This window comes from Ctenopharyngodon idella, chromosome 9, assembly GCF_019924925.1.
Source record: "Ctenopharyngodon idella isolate HZGC_01 chromosome 9, HZGC01, whole genome shotgun sequence".
In the NCBI taxonomy this organism is placed as follows: Eukaryota; Metazoa; Chordata; class Actinopteri; order Cypriniformes; family Xenocyprididae; genus Ctenopharyngodon; species Ctenopharyngodon idella.
Window position 1 is genome coordinate 24,658,146 of NC_067228.1, and position 25,305 is coordinate 24,683,450.

Genomic DNA, 25,305 nt, shown 5'->3' on the forward strand with positions numbered 1-25,305 from the left:
GCCAAAATAAACAAATACCTTTTAATTTAAGTATTTAATCCAGTTATCCATAAATACTACAGGATTATTTGATATATAAACTATTTGTTCATTGAATCTCCAGCATAAATAACTATATTGTGATATATACCACTCCTGTAATATGAAATTGCTCATAATATGTTTTAATATTTTGGTTGTACTGCCCAACCCTAGGCTAATCACATGATCTCTCCCTGTTAATACTTTTACTGTGAATCATTTGTATCATCATATCATTGAATATTTATTGAATATCTTATAAACCTGAAGGTGTATTTAACCTTCTTAATTCATTCAAAAACTTTTTACTGAAAAAGGCCGACATGTTTGCATTCCCGGGTCAGTTTTGACCCTGTGGAACTTGAGCTTGTAAAATATAATTGTAACTTTACATTTTTTTTTAACTAAAACCATATTGTATCTGATATTTTTGTGTATTCACTCATTAATGATATGTTTTGATCTAAGTTTTGGCTGTTACATATTATTACCATGTTATTACTAAATTTTCCCTTTTAATTAAATAAAATATTGAAAAATATTTTGAGGTTTAGGTGTGATGTGATAAAACATCAAGCCATACGTCATACGTCCTCCATGTTATGTATTTTTGTCATAACCAGCCATAACAGTCAACACTGTCTCTCACATTATGACATTTGATACACAATGGATTTCTGGTTTGTTTTTGAAACGGTTTGGTTAACCCTGCCCACAAAGAATTCTTGTGTGTTTTTGGATTTGCATAGATGATGATGGCCTTCATAGATCTGGTTTCTGATGTCTTCTTTGATGTCTCTTGTCAGATCCATATCAAGAGGATACCTGGATAACTACCTGAATGTCTCCAGTAGTTGAGGCCCTTTGGTCATCACGACAGGGACGTGCTGCTCGCATCTACAGCGCTTCAAGAGTGACAGTGACATTATCAGAGGAACCCTCGCTTTATGTTCTTCAACTCTTAAACTTTACTTTTTCCTTACTTTTTTGTTATTTCGTCTTCCTCTGGTAGCTTCGTCACTCTGTATTCTCTTCTACTTGGTTTTCCCTTCTGTCGTCAGACTTCGTTTTTCCTTTTACTTTTCCCTGAATTCTGTTTTGTGAATGTGACTACTACTGTACAAAAAAGACACTTTTTGACAGAATGTTTCCAGACACTAAATTTGTGTCGTGAAGAATTGCAATCATTGCTGTCATGAAGGTTTGAAGATCAGGATTCAAGGCTGCACCAATGCTGGAGAATAAGATGTCCCCTACTGAAGAAGAATGTCCTCAGCAATCTGCCGTCACGGACTGTAACTGACCTCAAACCCTGGGTCAGGTGACCACGGCTGGATTTCGGCTGAGAGATGAACGAGTAGGATGACAGAAATGTCAAAATAGTTTTTATTTCAAAGTTTTTTTGTTTTTTTTTGGTTTTTGTTTTAGGTTGTTGATGTTGGCACTCTGTTAAGAACACTTTGAAAAAACAATTTATTATTTTATCGACTACTTTGCCAAAATCTAAAAACATATTTCTTAAAATGAACAGCATATCTTAGGCCTCTACCTGGTCAACAGGAGTGGATTTTCCTCTTTGTCAGTTTCTTGTCAACCAGTCAATCATGGATTTCAATCTAAAGGTTTTTAATTGCTGTTGTTATTATTATTATTATTATTATTATGACGATCTATGAAGGTGAATTAATTTATTTGAAATAAATCTTTTAATTTGTACAAGTAAATGCTTTTATATTCATTGGAAATTTATAACGTGGCAGAGAATTTATTGTGGCTTGAAGTTGAGTGAAGATGGTTGATGTTTGTATCTTTGTGTAGTTCAGAGGGGTGCAGGGCCGCCCACCTCTGTGCCTTAACATCCAGCGTCCCTAGGGGACCTGGTAAAGGACTGCCTTGCGCCCTGCCAAAACACTTAAATCATACAATAGGACAATTTGTTATATGCTTGTTTAAGTTTAGAGCATGACATGTCCATATGTTTCAGAATCTTTCATGTTTTCCTTTGTTCATTGAGCATTTTCCATCTCAAATAATCTGCTTTCATCATGTCAGTCAGAAAATGTTCCTCTTTCTATGCTGTATCACAAGTATCTGAATGTTCAGTGAGTCATGATTAAGTCCAGATGGAATCTGCAGATTTTTTTTCTGTGTGGTAAAATATGATTAATGAAGCTGAGAGGATATTGGTAGTTGAAAGCACAATATACTGAGCCCCTAAAGGAACATGGTAATGTGGAAAATTTAGATTGTATTTCAAAGTGTTAAAACTGTTTCAATACATCAATTCTCAATTCGCGATACAAAGAATCTGGATCGATTTTGAAATTTTCCGATGTATCGTGATCCTCTTTCGAATCGATTCTGATCTTAGTTTTAACAGCAGATGGCACTATGTGCTTTAGAAACACCCTTACTCTGCTTGCTTCCAGTTCCTTTACACACACCACTTAAACCTAATATAATCATTCAAAGTTCGAAAAGGTTGAAGTGAATTACAAGGGTATTCGCAGTGTGCTGTGTTTACATTAATCTTGCGTCATAAAAGCATTCAGAGCTGAGGTGCAAGTATATTTAACCACTTACATGAATCAGCCGAACGCACAAGTGCTCTCCAGTACTCTTCTTCGTGAGCATTTTAGTGTGGGGTTAAAAACTAGCCTAGAGCGCCATCTGCTGTTAAAACTAAGCTCAGAATCGATTGTATCGCGAAACGAGAATCGATGTATTTGCCCAGCCCTAAAAACTATATTTCAATGCTTATGCGAGCAAACGCAAGGTTTCTCGGGGAACGAAATACTTTTGCGAGAGAACGCAAAAGTTTTTTAATGGAAATCATATGAGGTGGGAGAAAAAAATTTATATTTCAGTGCTTTTTTTTTTTCAAGCAAATGAAAAGTTTATCAGGGGAACTCAATAATTTTGCGAGTGAATGCAACGTTTAACAGGGGAACGCAATACTTTTGCGACAGAACGCAAACATTTGTGATTGAAATATGAGGTGGGAGGAAAAACTATAATTCCACGCTCTTGCGAGCAAATGCAAAGTTTCTCAGGAGAACGCAATACTTTCGTGAGAGAATGCAAAAATTTGCCAGCCAATGCAAAGTGTCTCGGGGAACGCAATACTTCGGAAATATAATTTCAAACGAAGAAACACAAAAGCATTGAAACATAATTTTCCCTCCCGTCTCATATTTTACCCATCACCATGTCCACTTAAGGGCTCCGTAACAATCAATTAAGCCACAATATGTAAAAACGTGTAGAACTTTATGAATGACGCCGTTCAAAGCTTTTTATGGAGTTCTGCAGGTGCAGATTCGGTGTGGGCCTGGTCTGAAGCAAAATATTACCAGAACCATAATGGAAATCGAATGGAACAGCAACATTGCAGTAGTATTGAGTGTGCTGCTTTTAACACCTGGATTTATTACACATTTATTACATTGTAAACCTACGGTTCTTATTTATTTTGCTTGTAGCTCCTGGCATAGAGACTTGATGGTGAGGTAACTGCTGTATAGATTTCCAAAGTGCTCTCATCTCATGTGATTGTATATATCTTTAAAAAAAAGTTTTGGTTCAGCCTGACATAATGTGTCATTGTATAATCCTTGATGCTTCAAGTTTCAGAGCATATCCTTTTTAGTTACATATGCCCTCATTTTTGTGACTACTTGGAGCTGCATGTGATTTGCAGTACTTGAGAAATGTGTGTTTTGTAATAGAAAGCCAATGTACTGTCATAGCATTTGTTTACAGTTTGTTTATGATCTCTCCTGAGAGGAGAGACTGAGGTAAATCCTTGGTCTGATATAGAGCACTGTATCATCCGTCTTCTTTACATGCTCATGTGACGTGACTTCTAGGGAATGGACAAGTGAAAACACAATGGAGTGATTTTCAGTGTTTTGCCATATTGCTGCCTTTTTTATTGCTGCAGATTTGTGCTCAGTGATTTGTTTCCACACCTGTTTTAGCACTGAAAGATGGATTTATATCTGTTGCCCTCTATTAAACTCTCATGAGGCGTTTCCCTTTTGGGATCTGGGATGTCCATCTTGAAATCCACCCTTCTGTCTTACATTGAGATGAATCAGACATGAAACATGCTCCTCTTGTGTGGTGCATTGTAGACTTCATGTGCCTTCATCTGTCTTTCTCCAGCTCTGACATTGATTTGAATAAACTCTTCCGAAATTAACCAGTCTTGACATACTTCATCATTTTCTGCATTTATAGTGTCACCTCATTGCATCTTACTCATTTAACCATGCAACTGTGAGCGACATTTTCATGTTTTGAAAAGGTATGTTGTGATTTGACATTAACAAAGAGTTTTGTGTGTATGATTTATGCCATTTTAGGGCCTAAACAATATTTTCTTATAATTGTATTATAATAAATGTCATGCACAGTGGCCTCACAAAGTCACACTTAAAATCTGTGAATGTTCATTGCATTAGAAAACAAAAAATCAAGCAGCATCTGCAAACAAATGTGCTAGAACTAACTTTGGGAGCCATTTTTGCAGTGACTTAAACGACTTAAAAAGAAATTGTCCGAACCCTTTTGTCCTAAATATGTTTTTGTGAAACATTTTGCTTGAAAACTGTGCTTGTGCCAAATTTCCATTTCATTGCTTTAGATTAAGTGTGTAAATATTTTTGGGACAAAAATCATTATTTTAGCGCCATCTTCTGGTTCATGCAAATACTTTGCACTTCTACAGGACTGTCAAATTCGTAATACCATAAATAATTTAAATCTATGCATAACTGTTAGCAGTATAAAATGGCATTATTCAACACTATTTTCAATAAAATTCTTGGAGCTGTGCTGAGATTTGTAAGCCCAAACAAAGAAAACATTCGCGAACTACAATTCCCACAACGCACTTCCGTTCCACTTCCGCACATACGTCATATTTAACATGGCCGCTTTCATAATAATCTCACATTTGACTTATCTGTAGCTTGTTTTGTTCTTTTTGCCACATTTCTAAATCCGTATTTCGCTTAAACTCACTCGGATGAAAGCTCTACAGAATGCCCAAATATTATGAGGATAAAGAGGAAGATGGCCGCGCCTGCGCTGGAGTAAGAGAGGATTTCAAAGCCTGTCTCCTTCAGCATGACTGTGTAGTGAAGGTAACTTCTGCGTTATTTGTTACCATGCACAGCAACATTGATCTATGTCATGATTTTGTTTATTTTGCTCATCATATGGACCTTTCCTTTTATGATGGGGACACGATGATATAAACAAAACGCACGATTTAAAACATGACTAGTTTCACAATATACATGAACACAATGGTATGGTTTAAATAATTTAATTCTTTTGGTTTGAGTGAAATTTTTTAATGACATACTATGTCTTTGTTTTTGCACATTTTCAGTTTGATTCCTTAAAACATTATGGTCGCCAAGTTCAAAAGTTACTGCATAATAGAAGCTGTATCTAAGTCTTTATTGTGTCCACAGGAAGGTAAGAAGCCCAGTGAGTGTCTGAAGGAAGGACATTGCAAAGGCTTGCAGGTGGCTTTCTTTGAGTGCAAGAGATCCATGGTCAGTACATCAGCTGCTGAGATTTTTTGCGCAGTTTTCTTTTCTGAAAATAAAAACTTTTTAATGATATAATTATGTTTCTACACCAATTCATTGTTGAAATTTAAACTTTTAAACAGTGGCCGTTTTAAAAACTTTGAAGTACCTTGAAATATTGATGCACATATGTGTTAATCTTTCAGTACCATGTTATTAGCATCTGTATACTGTGGTACCAGTGTTATTTTAGTATCAGTGAGATACTATTCCAGCATAATTGAGATACTATTATAGTAATTAAACTAAATAATTAAACTATTAAACTAATTTTATTTTATTTAATTAGCAAGGTAACATAAGTTTGTTGTTAATTGAAATAAAAATCAAAAACATTTTGGTAGTACTTTATTTTACAGTCCTTTTTCACATATACAGTATCTCACAAAAGTGAGTACACCCCTTACATTTCAGCTACCATTTTAGTATATCTTCTCAAGGGACAATACTATAGAAATGAAATTTGGATATATTTTAGAGTAGACAATGTGCAGCTTGTATAGCAGTACAGATTTACTGTCCTCTGAAAATATCTTAACATACAGCCATTATTGTCTAAATAACTGGCAACAAAAGTGAGTACACCCTAAGTGAACATGTCAAAACTGTGACCAAAGTGTCAATATTTTGTGTGAGCACCATTGTTATTTAGCACTGCCTTAATCCTCCTGGGAGTGGAATTCACCAGAGCTGCACAGGTTGTTGCTGGGATCCTCTTCCACTTCTTTATAATGTCATTACGGAGCTGCTGGATGTTAGACACATGGTGCTTCTCCACCTTCCGCATGAGGATGCCCCACAGGTGCTCAATAGGGTTCAGGTCTGGAGACATACTTGGCCACTCCATCACCTTCACCTTCAGCTTTCTCAGCAAGGCAGTTGTCATCTTGGCGGTGTGTTTGGGGTCATTATCATGCCGTTCAGCCCAGTTTCTGAAGGGAGGGCATCATGTTCTGCTTCTGAATGTCACAGTACATGTTGGAGTCCATGTTTCCCTCAATGAAGCAGAGCTCCCCAGTACCAGCAGCAATCATGCAGCCCCAGACCATGTTGCTACCACCACTATGCTTGACTGTAGCCAAGACACAATTTTCTTGGTACTCCTCACCAGGGCGTCGCCACACATGCTGGACACCATCTGAACCAAACAAGTTTATCTTAGTCTCATCAGACCACAGGACATGGTTCCAGTAATTCATGCTCTTGGACAGGTTGTCTTCAGCAAACTGTTTGTGGGCTTTCTTGTGAGCCAGCTTCAGAAGAGGCTTCTTTGCAAACCGACTTGTTGCAGTGTGCGGCGTATGGTCCGAGCACTGACAAGCTGACCTTCCGCTTCTGCAACCTCTAAAGCAATGCTGGCAGCACTCATGCGTCTGTTTTCACCTGACGCACAGCACGAGGACTCAACTACTTTGATCGACCCTTGCGAGGCCTGTTTCGAGTGGAACCCATCTTGAAAAACCTCTCTATGACCCTGTACTGTAACTCAATTTCATGGTGTTACCGATCTTCTTATAGCCTAGGCTATCTTTGTGGAGAGCAACAATTCTAATTCTCAAATCCTCAGAGAGTTCTTTGCCATGAGGTGCCATGTTGAACATCCAGTGATCAGTATGAGAGAATTGTACTCAAAGCACCAAATTTAAACTGCTCTAATACAAGATAAACAAATTTGTATGGTCCTGTCAAGCAGACAAAAACATGATCATGATGAATAGGACATGTGGCTTTGCATGGTTAAACGACGTACAGCTATTATCACTTAGGATGTACTCACTTTTGTTGGCAGTTATTTAGACAATAATGGCTGTATGTTAAGTTCTTTTCAGAGGAAAGTAAATCTGTACTACTATACAAGCTGCACATTGACTACTCTAAAATATATCCAAGTTTCATTTCTATAGTGTTGTCCCTTGAGAAGATATACTAAAATGGTTGCTGAAATGTGAGGGGTGTACTCACTTTTGTGAGATACTGTACATACTATGTACTTATTATAGTAATTACAATTACTGGGTAATAAGTAGGTACTAAGCCTGAACCTATCCATAAACCTAACCTTAACCCATGTAGTTACCTTATATTACCCAGTAATTAGGTAAGTATGCTGTAATTACACATACTGTAAAATAAAGTGCAATCAACACTTTATTTCAAGTTTTTTTTTTTTTTTTTTTTATAACTACAATAACTCTATGTGGTACTGCCACAATAATGTTATTTTCTTTTTCTGCTTTTTAAACTGTGGTTTAAGTATGGAAGCCCGTTTCCGCCACAATTGAGTAAAAAAATATAATTCTGTGTCATAATAATGAGAAACTTTCTCATAATTATGACTTAGTATCTCATTATGTTGAGAAACTTTCTCGTAATAATGACTTAGTTTCTCATAATAATGAGAAACTTTCTCGTAATTATGACTTAGTTTCTCATAATAACGAGAAACTTTCTCGTAATTATGACTTAGTTTCTCATAATAATGAGAAACTTCTACGCATGCGCAAAGCAGCGGAGCAGTGACACGCTAGCGACATCCGCTGGTCAAATGCGATAACTCCGCAACCATGGCACGTTCTGCAAAAGTGTAATCTATAATATCAATAAATAAATAACATTTATTGATTAATTATCAGTAGCCTATGAGACGGGATATAGTCGTTTATTCATTTGTAACATTCGTTTGTATTTTTGTGTATGAACAAGCAGAAACACAGAGTGGTGATCCATGGATTTCAAACAGATAGAGGAATGATAAAACATCACATACCTACATATCCAAGTCTGTTAAAGAACGCTTCACCTGGAAAGCTGTCTTTTGCATACAATCTAATGAGTCATAAACATCTTAAAAGGTGTTTTCTGTAGGAATATCACTGGAATGAAAGTTTATGACTGGGCAAGTGCTTTAGGACCCGGTTTATATTAGAAAAGCTTTCCAGCGCCTTGTCTAGGCAAACCTGCACATCAAATAGCCTAGACTCATCCGCGAAATACGTGTTAACGTTAACACATAAACCTACACATTTTATGAAGACGTTGCACCTAAACTTAACGAATACATGTCCTATTCCTTCGTTAATCTGATAGTTTTGTAAGCCGTCGCGTTCATGCAACAGTTTCCACCGTTACCACGGAAACCACTTTGTGTTCCACCTTCTCGTGCGCATGGAAAATTTGAAGATATACCGATAATTTATAATAACTGATATTATTTAATGATACTATAGATTACTTTAACGAAAACAACTGTTTTGCATAACGTGCCATGTTTGCTGTTCTCGCATTTACGAGACTTTGACCAGCGGATGTCGCTAGCGTGCAACGCCCTTCTGCTCCGCTGCTCTGCGCATGCGTAGACGTTTCTCGTTATTATGAGAAACTAAGTCATTATTACGAGAAAGTTTCTCGTTATTATGAGAAACTAAGTCATTATTACGAGAAAGTTTCTCATTATTATGAGAAACTAAGTCATAATTACGAGAAACTTTCTCAATATAATGAGATACTAAGTCATAATTGAGAAAGTTTCTCATTATTATGACTTACAGAATTAAATTTTTTTACTCAATTGTGGCGGAAACGGGCTTCCATATTTAAGTTACTGTGGTCCTTTGTGTTGACCAATTTGATTTGATTTTTTTTTTTTTTTTTTTAAATAGCTCTGTTTTAATCCAGCTAAACTACAGTCAAGCGCACAAGCTAACATGGTAAGAATGTCTTTTACTGTAGGCTACATTAAAATCACTTTCCTTTTTATTACAGCTGGACACCCGATCTCGATTCAGAGGCAGAAAGGGAGACTGAATAACACCATGTGTTTTGTATGAAGATGCCAAGACACAAGAAAAAGCTCTCAAACTTGTAAATATTCTGCTTTTTAAGCAAATTTTTCTTGTGGTAAATAGGCCTTAACTCATAATGCTTATGAGTGCACCAATGTCAGAATTCATAAAATAAAATGTTTCCACAAACGAGAAGAATATTTAAAGCATTAGTAGTTTATCAAATTTATTTCAGCAGGTGTTTGCCATCTTAACCAATTTACTTTGTGGTAAATATTTACAACATGGTTTTATGATTGAGTAAAAAAGAATTTTTTCTTAAATGTGTGAGAATATGTGTAAAAGTAGCCTGTCTTCAAAGATGTTTATAAAAATAATATAGTTATAAGTAACATGATGCCATTATGGACATGGCTGCTAATGAACATTTATTTCAAAGCATTCATCATGAGCACTTTAAACTTCTCCAAGTCGACCTTCTTCAAGATGTGGGCTTTGTGAGTCTTCTTCAGAAGGTCGAGGTGATCTACAACCATCATTCCCCGGCAGTAGTTCCCCGCAAGCTCCACAGTGACCGGTTTTTGTATGGTTTCAATAATAAATGTATCATCTATGGCCGCTGCCATGGCATAAGAGTCACAGGAGATGAATCCCTGTCCCTCCTCCAGATCCTTCTCAGGCTTCTTGTTGGAATCCATGATCTTCTGAAAGATCTGCTTCATAAAGCGAGCCTTATCTGTGTCCTGGGCCAGCCAACCGTCACAGAACTCCTGAAACAGACACACACAAATATTATATGACATAGATACTGGGTATACAAGAAACACCAACAGTTATATTTACATTATACACAATCTATATGGATTATTGTATTTTTTTTTAAGACATGAGGATCTCACCCAGGGTAATTGACTGCGACAGGTGAACTCCCATGTTGCAATATAAATTGGGCAAATGAATTCATTCAGGACAATATAAGCTGCTTCAGGATCAGCTGCAAAGTTGTACTCTCCACACACAGTGACGTTCCCACGAGCTAAAGAGAAATGGTTGTTATTTTTTTAACCTGATTAAACTGCATGAAAAATATTAATATAGAAGACAGATACCAGCAATACATATCAGACTGATTATAATGTTTGTATTTCAGGTACACGTGATTCTGGTTTAGGGATGGGTAATATTGCATTGCATAAAATAAACATCCTTTTGAAAAATATACACTACTGGTCAACAATTAGGAAGAATTAAGACAGAACAGGCACAACTGTTTTCACATTGATAACAATAAGAACCATTATTAATAACGGAGCACTAATAATAATTAAACACCAAATCAGCATATTAAAATGATTTCTGAAGGATCATGTGACATTGAAGACTGGAGTAATGATGCTGAAAATTGAGCTTTGCATCACAGAAATAATCATAGTTCACAATATTTCTGTTTTTACTGAACAATATTACTGTTTTAACAAAAACCTTCAAAAATCTTAATTATTACAAACTTTTGACCGGCACTGTTTATCTTTGTATTTCTATTTGTGCTTTGACATGGCTTAAAGGCCTTGATTCATTTTCAGTAAATCAGTTTAAAGTGGCCATGTAGATTTATTTGAGAGAAGCCGTCATTGCAGCTAAACTGACATCACTGCCAAATAAAAGTCTGTTTTTAGAGAAACATTGACTGTAGAGATTTACTTTGAACCAGTTCATCAAAGCTGTCACATTAAACTTCACTGAAATAAATGAAACATAACAGCTATAATATTGGATATATTGCCCGTCCTATTCTGATAAAACAGTAAGTGTAAAGTAAGTTTTAGGGACTCACAGTCTGTATTGCCACCCATAATGTAAAGGCCTTTGAGTTTCTGGGGAAATGAGGGGTCCAGTTTCACCGCCAAAGCCACATTTGTCAGTGGAGCCGTGGCCACTAAAGACACCTTAGAGAAGCAGGAACAACACATGGTAAAATACTTGAAATGCATGTTATTTCCATTAATCAATATTCAACAGTATAATCAATATTTGACAATATATCATATACACCTCTCCAGGATTCGCATTGACTATTCGGATCATGGCTGACGCAGCGATCTCTTTCTGGATAAGTTCCAGACCAGGAGCTTCAGGGTCTGGGGCGTCCCCGAGTCCATCTTTGCCATGAAAATCTCCAGAACCAACGGTTTGCCCCAAGAGTGAATTAGTTGCTCCACGAAATACAGGAATCTAGCAATTCAGAGACACAATCAGGCTTTCTGATTATGCTGTAATGACTGTGATGTGCTGGACCATAAAACATTACTTTGTAGTAAGAAAAGTTATTCTTGGAGTTGTTTAATCTAAAAACATCTATGCAAACAGCTAGAATTATAACAGAATATATATTTCTGAACAACACATTGCCGGAAGCAATGTGACATGTTTTACAGAATACGGAAGTTTGTTTCACATAATCCATTCGGATGGACAAACTTTTTTTCTTTTTCTTATTGTTCAAAAAGCATTTCACTTGGTTACAGTGTTACCAAGTCAGTGATTTTTACAGTGGAATTGGGTTACTTTAACTATAAATAATATTTGACTGAAATGCTTGTACTGAATATTCTACCAATGATAAAACTGTGCTAGATGTTAAGTTTTGTGAAGGAGGGCCACTGGTATGGAGTCTTTTTTATTCAAACATAATGTGTTTGAGAGCAAAATTTCAGCTTGATTCATATGGACTAGTTTTCCGATCTCTTTATGAAGTTTTTGAAGAGTCAAAGTTGTAGTTACAAAAGCAGTCTATGGAAAGAAATCTGACAGCATTCTGTCATCAAAAAGATCTTCATTTGTGTTCTGAAGATCTTACAGGTGTGGAACGACATGAGGGTGAGTAATGACAGAATTTACATTTTGGGGTGAACTAACCCTTTAATATTTCTTTATAAAGAGCTATCATAGCTCTCTGTCATAGCCAGTCTGGTGGGACCACATAGTGGGTGTGGCCAAATTATTGCACCAAGGGAGAGTGACCAATAGAAACAGGTCTTTCATTCTGGTGCTTAGATATCACCCACTGCAAGCAAAGGTCATTGTTCGCAAACAATGACAGCAGAACAGAGAGCAAATTTGTGTGTGTGAGATGAAAACTGCACAAAGGAAAGCAAAAATGTACTGACACTGCAAAGAGTTTTGCTACTAATTATTTTTGTAATTAATATAGCTTTAAGAAGACTTTATTTGCATCATTTATTTTTATTTTTTAATTACAATATAATTATTTTTTGATTGAGTAAAGACAGAAGTAACTCCATACACTAGTAGGGAGCCTTTGAATTGTTCATGATCACAATGATATAGTCAAGTGGTTTTTAATTTGCATAACAGTGACTGTAAAATATGCATTTTAGGTATGGGAGTGGCGTATTTTGAGTTTATATTTGGGATATGGTCAATGGGCCACTTTTGAGCTATTTTTGATTAGCCAATGGGCTAGTTTTATTATGCAGACTTCGCAACCATGCTCGAATATACATCACGATAACAAAGAAAAGACTATTGCAACTTCCATTTCATCTCATTGTGGTATGTACTGACCACTTTCCAAGCATATCTCACCTCCAGATGCTTACACACTTTCAGGACACGCAGGACATTTTTGCAGACATTTTCTACTGAAGTGTTGCCCTGAGCACAAGTGATGCCCAGGATCTGCACGTCCGGCGCTGCCAAAGCCATCATGAGAGCCTGAGCATCATCCACACCACAGTCCAGGTCCACAAGCAGTTTCTTCATGCTGGCTTCTTCACAACAATATGAGAACAAAAGGCATTTAGTTAACAAAAGTTGGTGGTGAATCCTGTTTTAATGTCCAGGCTGGTGAAAGTTGAACATTCAAACCCCACATGTCTTTATGCTCTTGTGCAAGACGCTTCATAAATGTACTGTTGGACACTTAGGGTAAATATGTCAGCCAAGTGACTAATTAGTAGGTTAATAACTAGTGCATGCATGAATGAGGTCTCTGCAGGATTTATCTTACCTTTAGTGAAGTGGTTGTAGACGTTCGTGTGAGTTTCTTGAAAGCTGTCTGATGCAGTGGCAAACTCTCGGTATCTGTAGGAGGAACTTTGGGTAGTTAATTACGCAATAGGCTATATGCACGGTTACTTCCTGGTTGTCGTTAAGCCAGCTCGGGCATTTCTGGTGAACTGTTAGCTGTTCATTCTAGTCGCTGTACACCAACACAAAACCATGAATGGTTGACTTTTTATGTTGTATTCATATTTTAATGCAGTTATCCCATTTACCTAATTTTCCAATAAACCAGTTTTATTGATTGCAATAAAGACGAAGCTATTGGGACCGTTTAAAACGCCGTGTCTGTAATTAGACACGCACACGCATTTTTTCCCCTAGCACTTCAAATGTTATTTTTAATATGACAACAAACATTATTTGTTCATCCTTCTAAGATTGTCCCCATTGTAAAACTCCAAGTTTCAAAATGTAGGAAATTCAACATTTGATAGAAAACACTTATTTAAAAATAAAAAAAGACAATAATTACCACTTTAACCAGCAGGTGGCGGCAAAGTAGCATTTATTTGCGCATATATCAGCCATTTCCTCTAGTCGTTTTTCACTTCGTTTTTGACTAAATATTAAACATTATAAAATAACTAGGTTTAAAAATATGTGAATGTGTCAATGTGAAGTATGAAATACTCAAAAAAATCTTAAGAAAAACAATAACTTTTCTTGTGACAGAAAGCGAGCACCGCGCTTACAGCAGCTGTCAGTCAGTGCAGCGCATGATCAATGATTTCAGCACACTTGTAAAAACACACATTTTATTCAATTAATCTAACTAAAGTGCACAATAAATATTTAATTTTTGAAGCTTTTTTTCACATAAAAGTGTGAAAACTGATGGTCTAATTGAATTTAGCCGAGGAGGAACAATGAGGTACGTCTTTATTTATTTATTTTTTATGCCGTCTTATGTTTGAATAACTAAAACAATGCTATGCCTGACTATTTAAGTGACTATATTCTGATTATAAACTAAGTATTGTACTACTGATGCTCAACACACCAGCAAATGACATCTCACCGGAAGTTTTCGAGCTGGCTTATATTAATGCAGAAGTTCTAAAGAACGCTCCGTGCATAGCCCATTATGTTTCATATAATGTTTTCCATTAAAATGTTTTAGACTGTAGCACTAACCCATTTTCTGAGATGTACTGTAGGTAAACCCACCCACAAGCAACACAAAACAAACCGAAATTAACTATTTAACCGATTTTTAGTTAATCCACGTGTCTGTTGTCTTCTAAGAAACACTTCTCTAAAAGTACATCTAAATAATGCACAAGAGAACATATAACCTTACCTAAAGTGCACGCACACTGATCTTCACTCGACCTATCTTGCAGCATAGAAATATCAGCGGGTAGAATGACTATAACATTAATAATTATCTTATATTAACATTTAACTGTTTTAACTCCGTGGTTTAAAGGTTCATTACTAAGGTGTAAATTATTGTCCAAACTAGAGATGTCCGTGTATACTTACTTTCAACGAATCGTATCTTCTTCTTTCTCTTCCTTGGTGTTTACATCCGTCTCTTTTCGGCTGTGTCCTCTGTTATCGAGGCGGTGTTATTTATTTAAGGAAAGTAACCGTTAAGTTGTTAAAAAAAAAAAAAAAACTTCCTTGTTGACGTATGCAGCCCAATGAATCAGCTGGCTGCTCTCGAATCGTTCTCGCGGTACTTTGATGCCATAAGTCACAAACTATAGTTTCTTTTGAACTGTTGAAGTTAAAGTGAAAGTGACGTGTCCCATACTAGGATTTTGTGCTCTGCATTTCACCTATCCAAGTGCACACACACAGCTGTGAGTATTGACACCCGGAGCAGTGTGTGCGTTCATGATGGAAAGAGTTAATTTGAACTGTTAATTTCGAAGAACCAAATTAAAAAAATGTTCAGCGATTACGTCCAACGTCGCCCAAGGACACCCAGCGTGGAATGACATGCAATGTAAATTTCGCATTTTTGGCGGGGCTCCCCTGGTAAAATTCGCATTCCAGGGGCTAAGTATCACATTATTTGTGGTCGATTTAACCCACTGCAACAGTGTAAAAGCAGCCCAAGTCTGCGGTTCCCTTTCGAGTCGGTCTCTTGACACTGCGTCACCGAAGGTGGCGCTATGGGGCTATCCTCTCCTTCCTCGAATCTACTGAAGCCTTATAAAATCTCACGGGCGAGAAATGGCGTTCAAGCGCGCGGAATATAGGCGGGCTCCCCCGCATTATAGGGCGGCGCTGAATGCCATTGCCTCAGAATCTTTTCCTTCAGCTACAAAAAGCCATCTCAGCTCGCCGTTGATGTACGCTCATTGCCTAGGAAGGTGCCTCAGAATGGTTGCTCCAACCTGTAGCGTTCCGGTGAGTATGACACTTTTTCCTCAGAAAAGTGCCTCTGGACCGCGGCGCTTCTGCCTGGATGATGCCCTTTCAGGAGCAGCGCTGTGAGTCCGTCTGCCCTCAATAACAGTGGTGGACCTCGTGGACCCCGATGATGAGCTCATGCCGACTAGCATCCGCATTCCTCTCACCCAATCCTTCAGGAACGATACTGCGTTACTTGCCCTGCCTCAGAGCAGCGCAGAGCCGCAGTCGGTTAAAAGGCCTCCCAGTGTCACAGGGATGTCGGCATACCCACCACCACCCACGACGCCAAGCAGCAATAAAAAAAGAAAAACAGCTTTTCATCATAAGCCCGGCTCGTCATGCTCTCCCCCGTGGGAGAGCTGCACACCGAGTGCGGAAACTGCCTCTAGGGTTCTCATGTCGGCACAGGTCCCGCATGGACCTTCATCATCTATACATGCATCATTCACACGATAAGCGAGGGGTAGTATTGGGATGCTCCTTAGAGATGCACAGCCACCAAACAGGTCAGCTTCCTGTTCCCGTATTTTCCTCATACCATCCAGCAGTAATATGCTACAAATTTCACGCTATTGCTTGATTAAGAGCAACACTTTACATAAAAATAGCATGCATAAGAAATGACGAAACTCCATGTTGACAGGAATACACGGCGGCAAACAGGACATAAGCTAATGTGCGCATGTCACGAAGTCATTTAGATTGAAAGCGCCGGTACATGTAAACACCATATCGGATTAGATAACATCACATGTAAACACTCCACAGAATCTTTCAATCGGAATGATTTTAATCGGAATAGATGTGTCTATTGACTACATCTGTGCAGTTGTTACCGCTTTGGCTGTTAACGCTGTGCTTATGCGCACACTGATTTGTGATATTTGTTATTATGGTATCCTGTATTCGGTGCAACCTGCTATTCTGTCTATTGACTACATCTGTGCAGTTGTTACCGCTTTGGCTGTTAACGCTGTTTTGTGCACACTGATATGTGATTTCTGTTGTATGCTGCCCTGTATTATTCAGCGCAGTCAGCTATTCTAGCTGATATGCAAATTTTGGTGGACTTGAGCTGGCAGCTCATTGGCCTGGCTCTGCCTATCAACACTCCTAGTGGCGACGCTATTGGCTGTTGTTCTACTCTATGATTGGTGTAACCTTAGCCCAGTATCTTCGGTCTGATCTTCACCTCTCGCTCGGCAGGATTTAATTCTGTTCCCGCAGCGTTGCTGTCGCGGTATATTGAAGTGACTGCGGCGTGGCCGCCGTTTTTCGCTTCTATGATACCATTGGCCTTGTGAGGAAGCGTGTTGCGTACGCTACTGCTACTTATGACATGTAACGCAACTAATCACAGTTCGTTTTGCTCCGCGTCAAGTTTAGGGGTGTGAAAATGTAAAGCTGATGTCCCTACAAAAACAGACCGGCGTGCATATAATAAATTATTAATTTAAGATCGTTGTGCAAGTTTACTGCAACAATGGAGCCGCAAACGTCACATACTTTTGAAAATCCAGTGTTCAGTTGATCCTGGAAAGCGCTCATTGTCACAGTTGTAAACACGACGGCTTTCTTCTTCCATAGGGGGGTTTGGCTTCACGACATTTGTTCCCTTTCAGTCGGTCACGTTCGACGTACGTCAGAAGTGAACCGACGAATTGGGATATCGCCAGAGAGCCCTATCACCTTCGAGTGTAACTAAACAAGCCAATTTAATTGGCATGCGATATTCGCACAGCGCACACCACCCCCGCAAGGCGGGTATAAATACAGAAGCGGATGCAGTCGCACTCTGTCTTTTGCTTCGGAGCCAACTTGTGTGTGTTCCTGCTATCGACTGAGAGTAAACTTCTCAAGCCTTTGAAGAGCCTCGTTTACTGTGCTGGTGTTAAGGCACCCTACAGCGAAGCCGCGAGCTGTTACAGAGCTCTCAACTGCTGTTATCACAGCACCATTTCTGCCGGTTGGTTTGCGATTTGGGCCAGTTCTTCTGTGCGTGTGACTGTCAGGCGATCAGTGTTTACCTGCAGTCACATTGCAGCTGATCCCTGTGTGCTTCAGCACAAAGAACAAGAGCTGATTTTCCCCCTTCTGAAAGAGCTTCACAGACGAACACTGTGTCTTTTTCAAGATATCATTTCGTCTGTGCATTACTGGGTGCGGTCGTTCCCTGGTCCCTGCTGACGGTCACAATCGCTGTGTCACATGTCTGGGCGTTCAGCATGCTGAGGCAGCTTTTATGGATAGTTCATGTTCTCATTGCGGGAACATGACTATCTCAGTGTTGAGGTCTAGACTCTCGTTCCTTGGTTCTCAGGGAGCGGGGATCCCCTCCACTATGCCCCGTTCGGCCGTTTTCTCTGGCTCCGATCAGGAGAGCGGTGCGTCGGCGTGTAGGAAGGGTGACTTGAGGATCACGGTTAGGGCTTCCTCGCTCCGCGGGCCCCTAACCCCTCAACAACACTGCAGCCAGTGGTGTTGCTGGAGGATCGTGGTGGTCCCTCTGTTGAGCGACCATCCGTTTCCTTCAGCGCGCCTGCGGGCGAACAGATGTCGATCGCGGCATCAGAAGGTGAGCTGGAGTCCTCAGGAGATGAAGACTCGGCTGTGCTGCCTCCCTCCGGGACCGTAGCATTGCCCGAGCCCGATCCCGAGTTGACGGATATTCTTTCCCGCTGGTCCTCAGCGTCCCGCCCCGGTACCTTTCTTCCCGGAGGTGCATGAGGAGGTGAGTAAGTCGTGGAGAACGGCGTATAGCGTTCGTGCCAGACCTGGTCCCTCCTCTGCCTTCACCACTCTGGATGGCGGAGAAGCTAAGGGGTATGCCAGGATCCCTCCAGTCGAGTGCGCTGTCGCAATGCAACTGTGTCCAACGGCCGCTGGCTGGCGTGGTGAACCGCGTCTCCCATCCCGGGCCTGTAAGTTCTCTTCGGGTCTCAACGAGAAGGCTTACAGAGCCTGTGGACAGGCTGCCTCTGCCCTGCATGCCATGGCCCTGCTCCAGGTCTATCAGGCCAAGGTGCTCATGGGCATGCCCCAGGGTGATCTTGACCAACAGCTGCTGGGGGAGCTGCGCGCCGCCACCGACCTCGCCCTCCGGGCGACTAAGGTGATGGCACGCTCCGTTGGTCAAGCGATGGCTACTCTTGTAGTCCAGCAACGCCACCCTGTGGCTGACCTTGGCCGACATGAGGGAGACAGATGAGTATCGGTTCCTGGACTCCCCCGTGTCACAGGTCGGCCATCAAACATATCCTGCCCCGGCAGTCCGCTGCTGCCTACACCCCACCGCCGGCTGCACCTCCTCAGTCTGCTCGTCGCCGAGGGCGCCCGCCTGCGTCATCCTCCACCCCTGTCAAGTCTGTGAAGCAGCAGCCTCCACATGCCAGACAGCAGGGAGCTGGTCGGGAACGCCGCGCCCAGCCCGCTCAGACCCCAGCCAAGCCAGGTCGCAAGAGATCGAGGAAGCAGTCCTGAGACGGGCGACCTGGAGGAGAGAAAGACAGCTCTTTGGGAGCCGATGCCCGCATTGCTCCCTCCCCCGGAGAAGGGCCAGGGAGATTTTCTGTTTCGTTTTGTTCCGCAGCTGGCTCTCTGGAGTCCAGCGGTACCCACCTTTTCACAGAAAGAGCTGTTTCTCAATCCTCCAGGTCCCAAGAGGGCGTGGCTGGCAGTGTGCAGTGCTACACCTCGCCACTCTCAGCCCCCTCTCACCTCGCCAGCAGGTGCCAGTGTGTGTGTCGAGGCCACCTCTCTTGTTCCGTCTCCCATACACACTGTCACCTTGCAGAGTCCGACCCCACTTCAGGACGCTATGCCGTCCGAGTCGGGTCCCAGCACTCTGCCTCTCTGCCCCACGCTGGATACGTCTGTGGTGCCTTTGATCCTGCTGGCTCGGAGTCTGGAAGCCTGGTTAGCACTTCCTCCTGGCAAAGGACGCAATCGAGCCGGTCCCTCCAGCCGGTCCCTCCGCTGCGGATTTGCGGGCCATCCGCTGCTCTCTGGCCCTCCACCCCTTCTGCTATGGCTAGCTCCGCCCTCCCTCAGGCTCCACCTCCGCCCTCGGTCACTCCAGCTCCACCTCTGCCCTCCAGATCCCTGCTTCCACCTCGGGGGGTCGTCGCTGCGGCTTCGTAGCGGTTGCCCAGGCCATCGGGGTCCCTTCACGTCATCGGCTCTCCGGCTGCGTGGTGGGCTCCACCTTCCATGTCATCGTCGCCTCCGCTCGTCCCCATGGTGGCGTCATTGACGACATCGCCATGGCTCCTCCCTCCTGCGACACTGCCATGGGGCGCAGTCTTGGCTGTGGCCTGGATCGTGCACCATCATTCTCTGCTCAAGGCTCCACCTTGGCTTTCACCACCATCTGCACCACCCTGGACTCTTGAATCCCGGTCGCCCGTCCACTTCCGGAACCGCCTCCTGCATCATCAGTCCGTTTCACCATCTCTTCATCCTCCTTACCTCCTCTCTATGGCACGAGGATGTGCCTTCCGGGAGGGGGCGTTCTGTCACACCCTCACCACATGGACTTTCAGTTTGTTTGTTTTCATTAGTCACATGTGCTCCTTTGTTCTGTTTTCCCGCCACAAGCAGTCACCATGGACATTGCACTTATCAGCACAGCTGTTTGTCATTTCAGTTCTGTTACTATGTCTTTGTCTGGTCTCGTTTCTATATTGGTTGTGTTTGAAAGCTTGCTTCTTCGTTGGACTATACTCGTGTGGATTATTAAAGATTAGGCTACACGCGCAGTAATTTCAGCTTTCTCTGATGTATACTGCAGCGTCAGAAACTATGTATTAATAAAATTTATAATAAATGCTTACAAATGACCTGTGGAATATAATGCTATTTTGTTAAAATGTAGCTTTTTAAAATAAGAAGAAAGTCTGTGTCTGCAGATGCCGCTCCGAGATGCCGCTGTAGCGACAGCTGCCGGAGAATATCTGTGGCTGCTAAAGATGCCACCTGAAGTGCTGCTACGAGATGCCGCAATTTCAGCTTTGTGCAGCATATCAGAAATTCATTTCTGTACTAACTGAATATCAGTTTATATTCATATGTAATAACATTTCAAAGCAATAGATAATACTGGTTTTATTTTATCAAAGACTCTCTCAGGTCCTGGATGATGCAGCTTGCAATCATAATGCTTAATCAGTAGTCGGGTGACTGGATGATGAGCGTCCAATACAATGGGGTGTAAGGTATATTCTGCTATGGACTCAGCTCTCCTCAATCGACCTCCCACTCGGATTAAACCACTAAATCTGTCCAGTTCAGGAGCTAAGGTAAGAAGGTGACTGTCAGAAGACACTGGTTTTCCCTTTCTCCAAACGTTGATAATCATTGGTGAAAGTCTCCTGTTGAACTCGCTTGAGAATAAGGATCTCAGCTTCATGATAATCATCTGCATCAGGAAAGGAATCAGAAGTAGGGTTTACCTGAATTTCCTTGGCAGTGGCATCCAGGAGTTCTTGCCAGGTATCATGATTCCAAGAATCAGGGATAATGGATTGGGGTGGTAATGCCATGGCTCCGCAGAAGGCAGACTTGCATAGCTCCATGGGGTCATCTGTTAGGTTTGTTCTTGGCATCACTGGCCAGGTAGCTGAATCTTGGAGTAAGAATTGAGGTCCTTGAGACCATCTGTTTGTCTCTGTAAGGACAGTCAGAGGTTTGCCTCTAGTGAGGTCATCTGCAGGATTGCTTGCAGAATCCACATAGCGCCAGGAACACTTCTCTGTTAGCTCCTGGATTTCGGCGACTCCATTGCCAACAAAAACTTTGTAGTGGCAGGATTCAGAGTTCAGCCAGGTAAGGACAGTGGAAGAGTCTGTCCATAACACCGTGGTCTCAATCTGCAAGGTCAGTTCCTTCTGAAGCAATTTAGCTAACTGAGCAGCCACAAGAGCTCCACAAAGTTCCAATCGAGGAATGGAATGAGAACATTTGGGGGCCACTCGGGATCGAGCTACCATGAAAGACAGGTACACTTGGCCTCTCTTGTCAGTGGTCCTCATGTATGCCACAGCTCCATATGCCTGTTCTGAAGCATCTGAAATGTATGGCACCATCCTTATCCAACTCAGGAGGGACATAAGTCCTAGAGAGGGTGATGCTTGGCAGTTACTGAAGTTCATTCTCCCAGACGCGCCATGACTGCAAGAGTTCAGGTGGTAAGTTTGGATCATCCCAACCCCGCTGCTTATTCCATAGCTGCCTAATTATGACCTTGGCTCGAGTGGTGTAGGGCAAAAGAAGTCCGAGAGGGTCATATTGAGTGGCTAGGACCTTGTAGATGTTCCTGAGGGTGGGAGTCTCATACACAACAGGTCAGTGCTTGTACGCTAGGGTATCAGTCTGCCAGTTCCAGCTTAGGCCTAAGGTTGACTCTGGAACATTCGACTTGTTTTGAGCTAACCAAAGTTCCAAACTCTCAGCTTGAGCTTCTGTTGGTAAGTGACTCATAACGCTGGGAACATTGCTGGCCTATTGTCGTATCTGAAATCCAGTTTTGGAAAACATCTCTCTAAGTCCATCGACCAAGTACCTGGCTGCCTCAGGGGTGCTCAGACTCTGAAGGCAGTTGTCCACATAAAAACATTTCTCCACTGAGAACCTGATGGACTCACTAGTCATGCTGTGCTCGGTCACATGGCGCTGTAGAGCATAAGTGGCACATGGACTACATGTAGTACTAAATGGTAACACCTGCCATTCAAAGACATTAAGGGGTTCATCCACTTTCAGATCACGCCAGAGGAACCGCAGTAAGGGACGATTTTCAGGAAGGAGGTGGACCTGATGGAACATCGCCTTGCTGTCACCACTTACTGCAACTGGATGTTCCCTAAATCTGAGGAGTACACCTAGCAATGATGCGCCAAGTGTAGGGCCAGGCAACAGAAACTGGTTGAGACTTTGCCCATGATATTGGTGGGAACAGTTGAAAACGACACAAGATTTCCCATTATGACTGACAATATGGTGGGGTATATACTAACATTCGTCAGAGTCTGTTGTCTCCTGAGTTACTTCCTGGACAGCTCCTGTCTGCATGAGCTTCTCCATCTCTGCTCTATAAGTCTCTGCTTTCACTGGATCCTTCAACAAACGTCAAAACTGCGCAGATTGGGCATGACTGACTCCTTAGGGGCGTGCAACTGAGGCATATCCTTCTGCCGTAGTAAGGGTGTTGCCAGTCGAAGAATGCTGTTCACTTCTGTGCGGATGGTCTTGGCTTCGAGTAACTTTAAAGCCTCCTGATCTTGTTTGGATCGAGTCACCTCTTTCTCCTCCCTGTGTGGAACAGTTTCTATCTGCCAGAGTCTTTGGACATTCTTGAAGAGCTTATCTTGAGGGGGAAGGACAGATGTCAGCATGCATTGTTGGGAGGATGCAGGCCGCCCCATGAATGATGCAGGGCCCTGGAGGGTCCATCCCAGGCGTGTGATGACAGCAGCACGTCCACCTGGAGAACCTAATCTGATAGGCTCGATTGGTGTAATGAGATGTGGTTGATCTGACCCAATCAGAAAAAGAGGCTGAGCATCTTTCACAGGCAGGATGGGAGGACGACGTAAGTGTCTATATTTCTTCTGCAGTTGATCCACAGGATAAGACTGCTGTGACAGATTGAGGCGAACTGCAGTGAAGGCATGTTCAATCTTGTAAAGGATTTGAGGCTTGTGGGTTGGGGGTTGGGGATACTTGAAAGGAGATAGATGACCCATGAAAAACTTCAATGTCTTGTTACACAGTGTGCAAAGGGAGATCTTTAGGTGTACCCTGTATGCCCAGGGCTTTGGCAGCAGTTGGAAGCAGGATGGTTCTCTCAGAGCCATCATCCAGAAGTGCAAATGTTTCTAAAGTACGGTCTTCATAATGAACATGTACAGGTACTACCTTGAGCATGACACGGTTTCCAACAACAGGTTTGTCCAGGTAAAATCTGTCTGGAGAGGAACTGGTAAGGCAACTCTTCTCGGCACTGACTGTATCCTCTTGGGAAGATCTGACATTCACTTTGTGCAGAGGGTGAAGATGTTTACCTTGAAATAGGTTGCAGGGCTTTTTAAGGTCACACTGAGCAGCATGATGAGTCCTGGCACAGCGCCAACAGCGATTATTATCTTGAATCCAGTCTTTGGCCTGGTCAGTGGTAAGTTTAGCAAAGGCTTTGCATTGACTCAAATAATGCTCTGTACTATCACAGAAAGGACAGAACCATTTCACCTCAACTGGTTTGATCTGTTGAGCAGTACCCTTCTGAGGGGACAAGGAAGTTACATTGTGAGTCTCTCCAACCCCATGAAGAATGGCTACAGTCTTTTTACTTTGTACAGATTTAGAAGTCTGTCGGTCTTGAATTCCTCATGAGGCAATCTCTACATCAAAGCCATGGCACCAGGCTTCGTAGCGGAGCCAGTTTGAGAGATCATGCAGAGTAGGTACAGTTCCAGGTTGCTGGAACATGTGACGCGGAACTCAGCTTGCTGTTCAGAAGGAAGTTTGCTCAAAAGACGTGTAACATGTGACCCACAATTCAGTTCAATGTCACCTTCAGGTCCTAAAGTCTTCAACAAACTCACCAATGACTGTACCTGAAGAGCAAACTTCTGGAATGCAACAGTATCCCCACGCAGTACATCCGGGGCTTCCAGAACACTGGCAAATTTCCTCAATGCTAGTTGGTGGGGCTGACCAAACTTCTTATGGATGGCCACCATTGTGTCAGTAAACGGGGTAGGCGAGTTCAGAAAGGCATCTGCAATCAGCTTAGCTTTATCCAACTTTAAATGGTCCACCAGTATTTGATATTTAAAGAGTTCAGTCCCATCTGGAGGAAGCAGATTCTCCAAAGCAATTCGAAGTCTGGCAAACTCACTTGGATCTGGCCGGCTGAACTTGGGGATAATAGGGGTAGACCCTCTATACACGTACTCTGACCCTGAGGTGTGGGTTAATTGTGGTATGTTGGATTCTACCTTAACTGCAGGTGCTAGATGACGCGACTGAGCTGGCATGGCTCCATATCGGGGAGAGGAAACTGGAATTTGGGCCAGTGAAGGTTTCCGATATAAGGGCTGTGCAGCTGAGGATAACAACTCTCTGAGGTCTTCAGGTGTTGGTGGCGGAGGTAGCACATCTGGACTTTGAGAATAATACTGAGAAGACCGATATGCTGGTGAAGGGTGAGACTGGGAGACCTTGGAGTACATTGGTACCTCTTGTTGGTAGGTGGCTGTGCTGGGTTTTGATAACTTTAAAGTCTCCATACCCCTTCTAAGATCTAACTCTGGCTCAGGCCTGGGTGGAAGCTCAGGCCAGTCTTTATCATCAGCTGATGTGGCCAGCTCTGTCTGGTCTATGTGGCAGGAAGGACTGGATGGCAGTTTGGGGACTGGTCGCACGGGAGGACTGTCATCGCTTTT

General features: G+C 42.0%; 3 protein-coding genes across 12 annotated transcripts in view; 2 read left to right on the forward strand and 1 right to left on the reverse strand.

Annotated features, from left to right (window-relative positions):
• mgat4a (alpha-1,3-mannosyl-glycoprotein 4-beta-N-acetylglucosaminyltransferase A) overlaps positions 1-4,225 on the forward strand; it is a 65,275-nt gene extending 61,050 nt beyond the window's left edge. For both annotated transcript variants that reach the window (XM_051906226.1, XM_051906227.1), the window contains one exon: positions 828-4,225. In XM_051906226.1, coding sequence (XP_051762186.1) covers positions 828-854 — 27 coding nt within the window. In that variant the 3' untranslated portion in view covers positions 855-4,225. The remainder of the gene's footprint in view (positions 1-827) is intronic.
• Positions 4,226-4,923: 698 nt separating this feature from the next.
• LOC127518954 (cytochrome c oxidase assembly factor 5) lies at positions 4,924-9,609 on the forward strand. The gene is made up of 3 exons (XM_051906250.1): positions 4,924-5,171; positions 5,508-5,591; positions 9,390-9,609. The coding sequence occupies exons 1-3, from the start codon at positions 5,070-5,072 to the stop codon at positions 9,429-9,431; spliced, it is 228 nt and encodes a 75-aa protein (XP_051762210.1). The 5' UTR covers positions 4,924-5,069; the 3' UTR covers positions 9,432-9,609.
• A 9-nt stretch (positions 9,610-9,618) lies between these two features.
• The window catches only part of si:dkey-4e7.3 (uncharacterized protein LOC402865 homolog), a 49,993-nt gene continuing 34,306 nt past the window's right edge, over positions 9,619-25,305 (reverse strand). For 3 of the 9 annotated variants that reach the window (XM_051906238.1, XM_051906236.1, XM_051906233.1), the window contains exons 3-7: positions 13,016-13,200; positions 11,462-11,641; positions 11,244-11,355; positions 10,309-10,445; positions 9,619-10,179 (exon numbers count right to left, since the gene is read on the reverse strand). In XM_051906238.1, the coding sequence (XP_051762198.1) occupies positions 9,838-10,179; positions 10,309-10,445; positions 11,244-11,355; positions 11,462-11,641; positions 13,016-13,200 (956 nt within the window). In that variant the 3' untranslated portion in view covers positions 9,619-9,837. The other 6 variants (XM_051906243.1, XM_051906246.1, XM_051906244.1 and 3 more) reach the window with 6 other exon arrangements.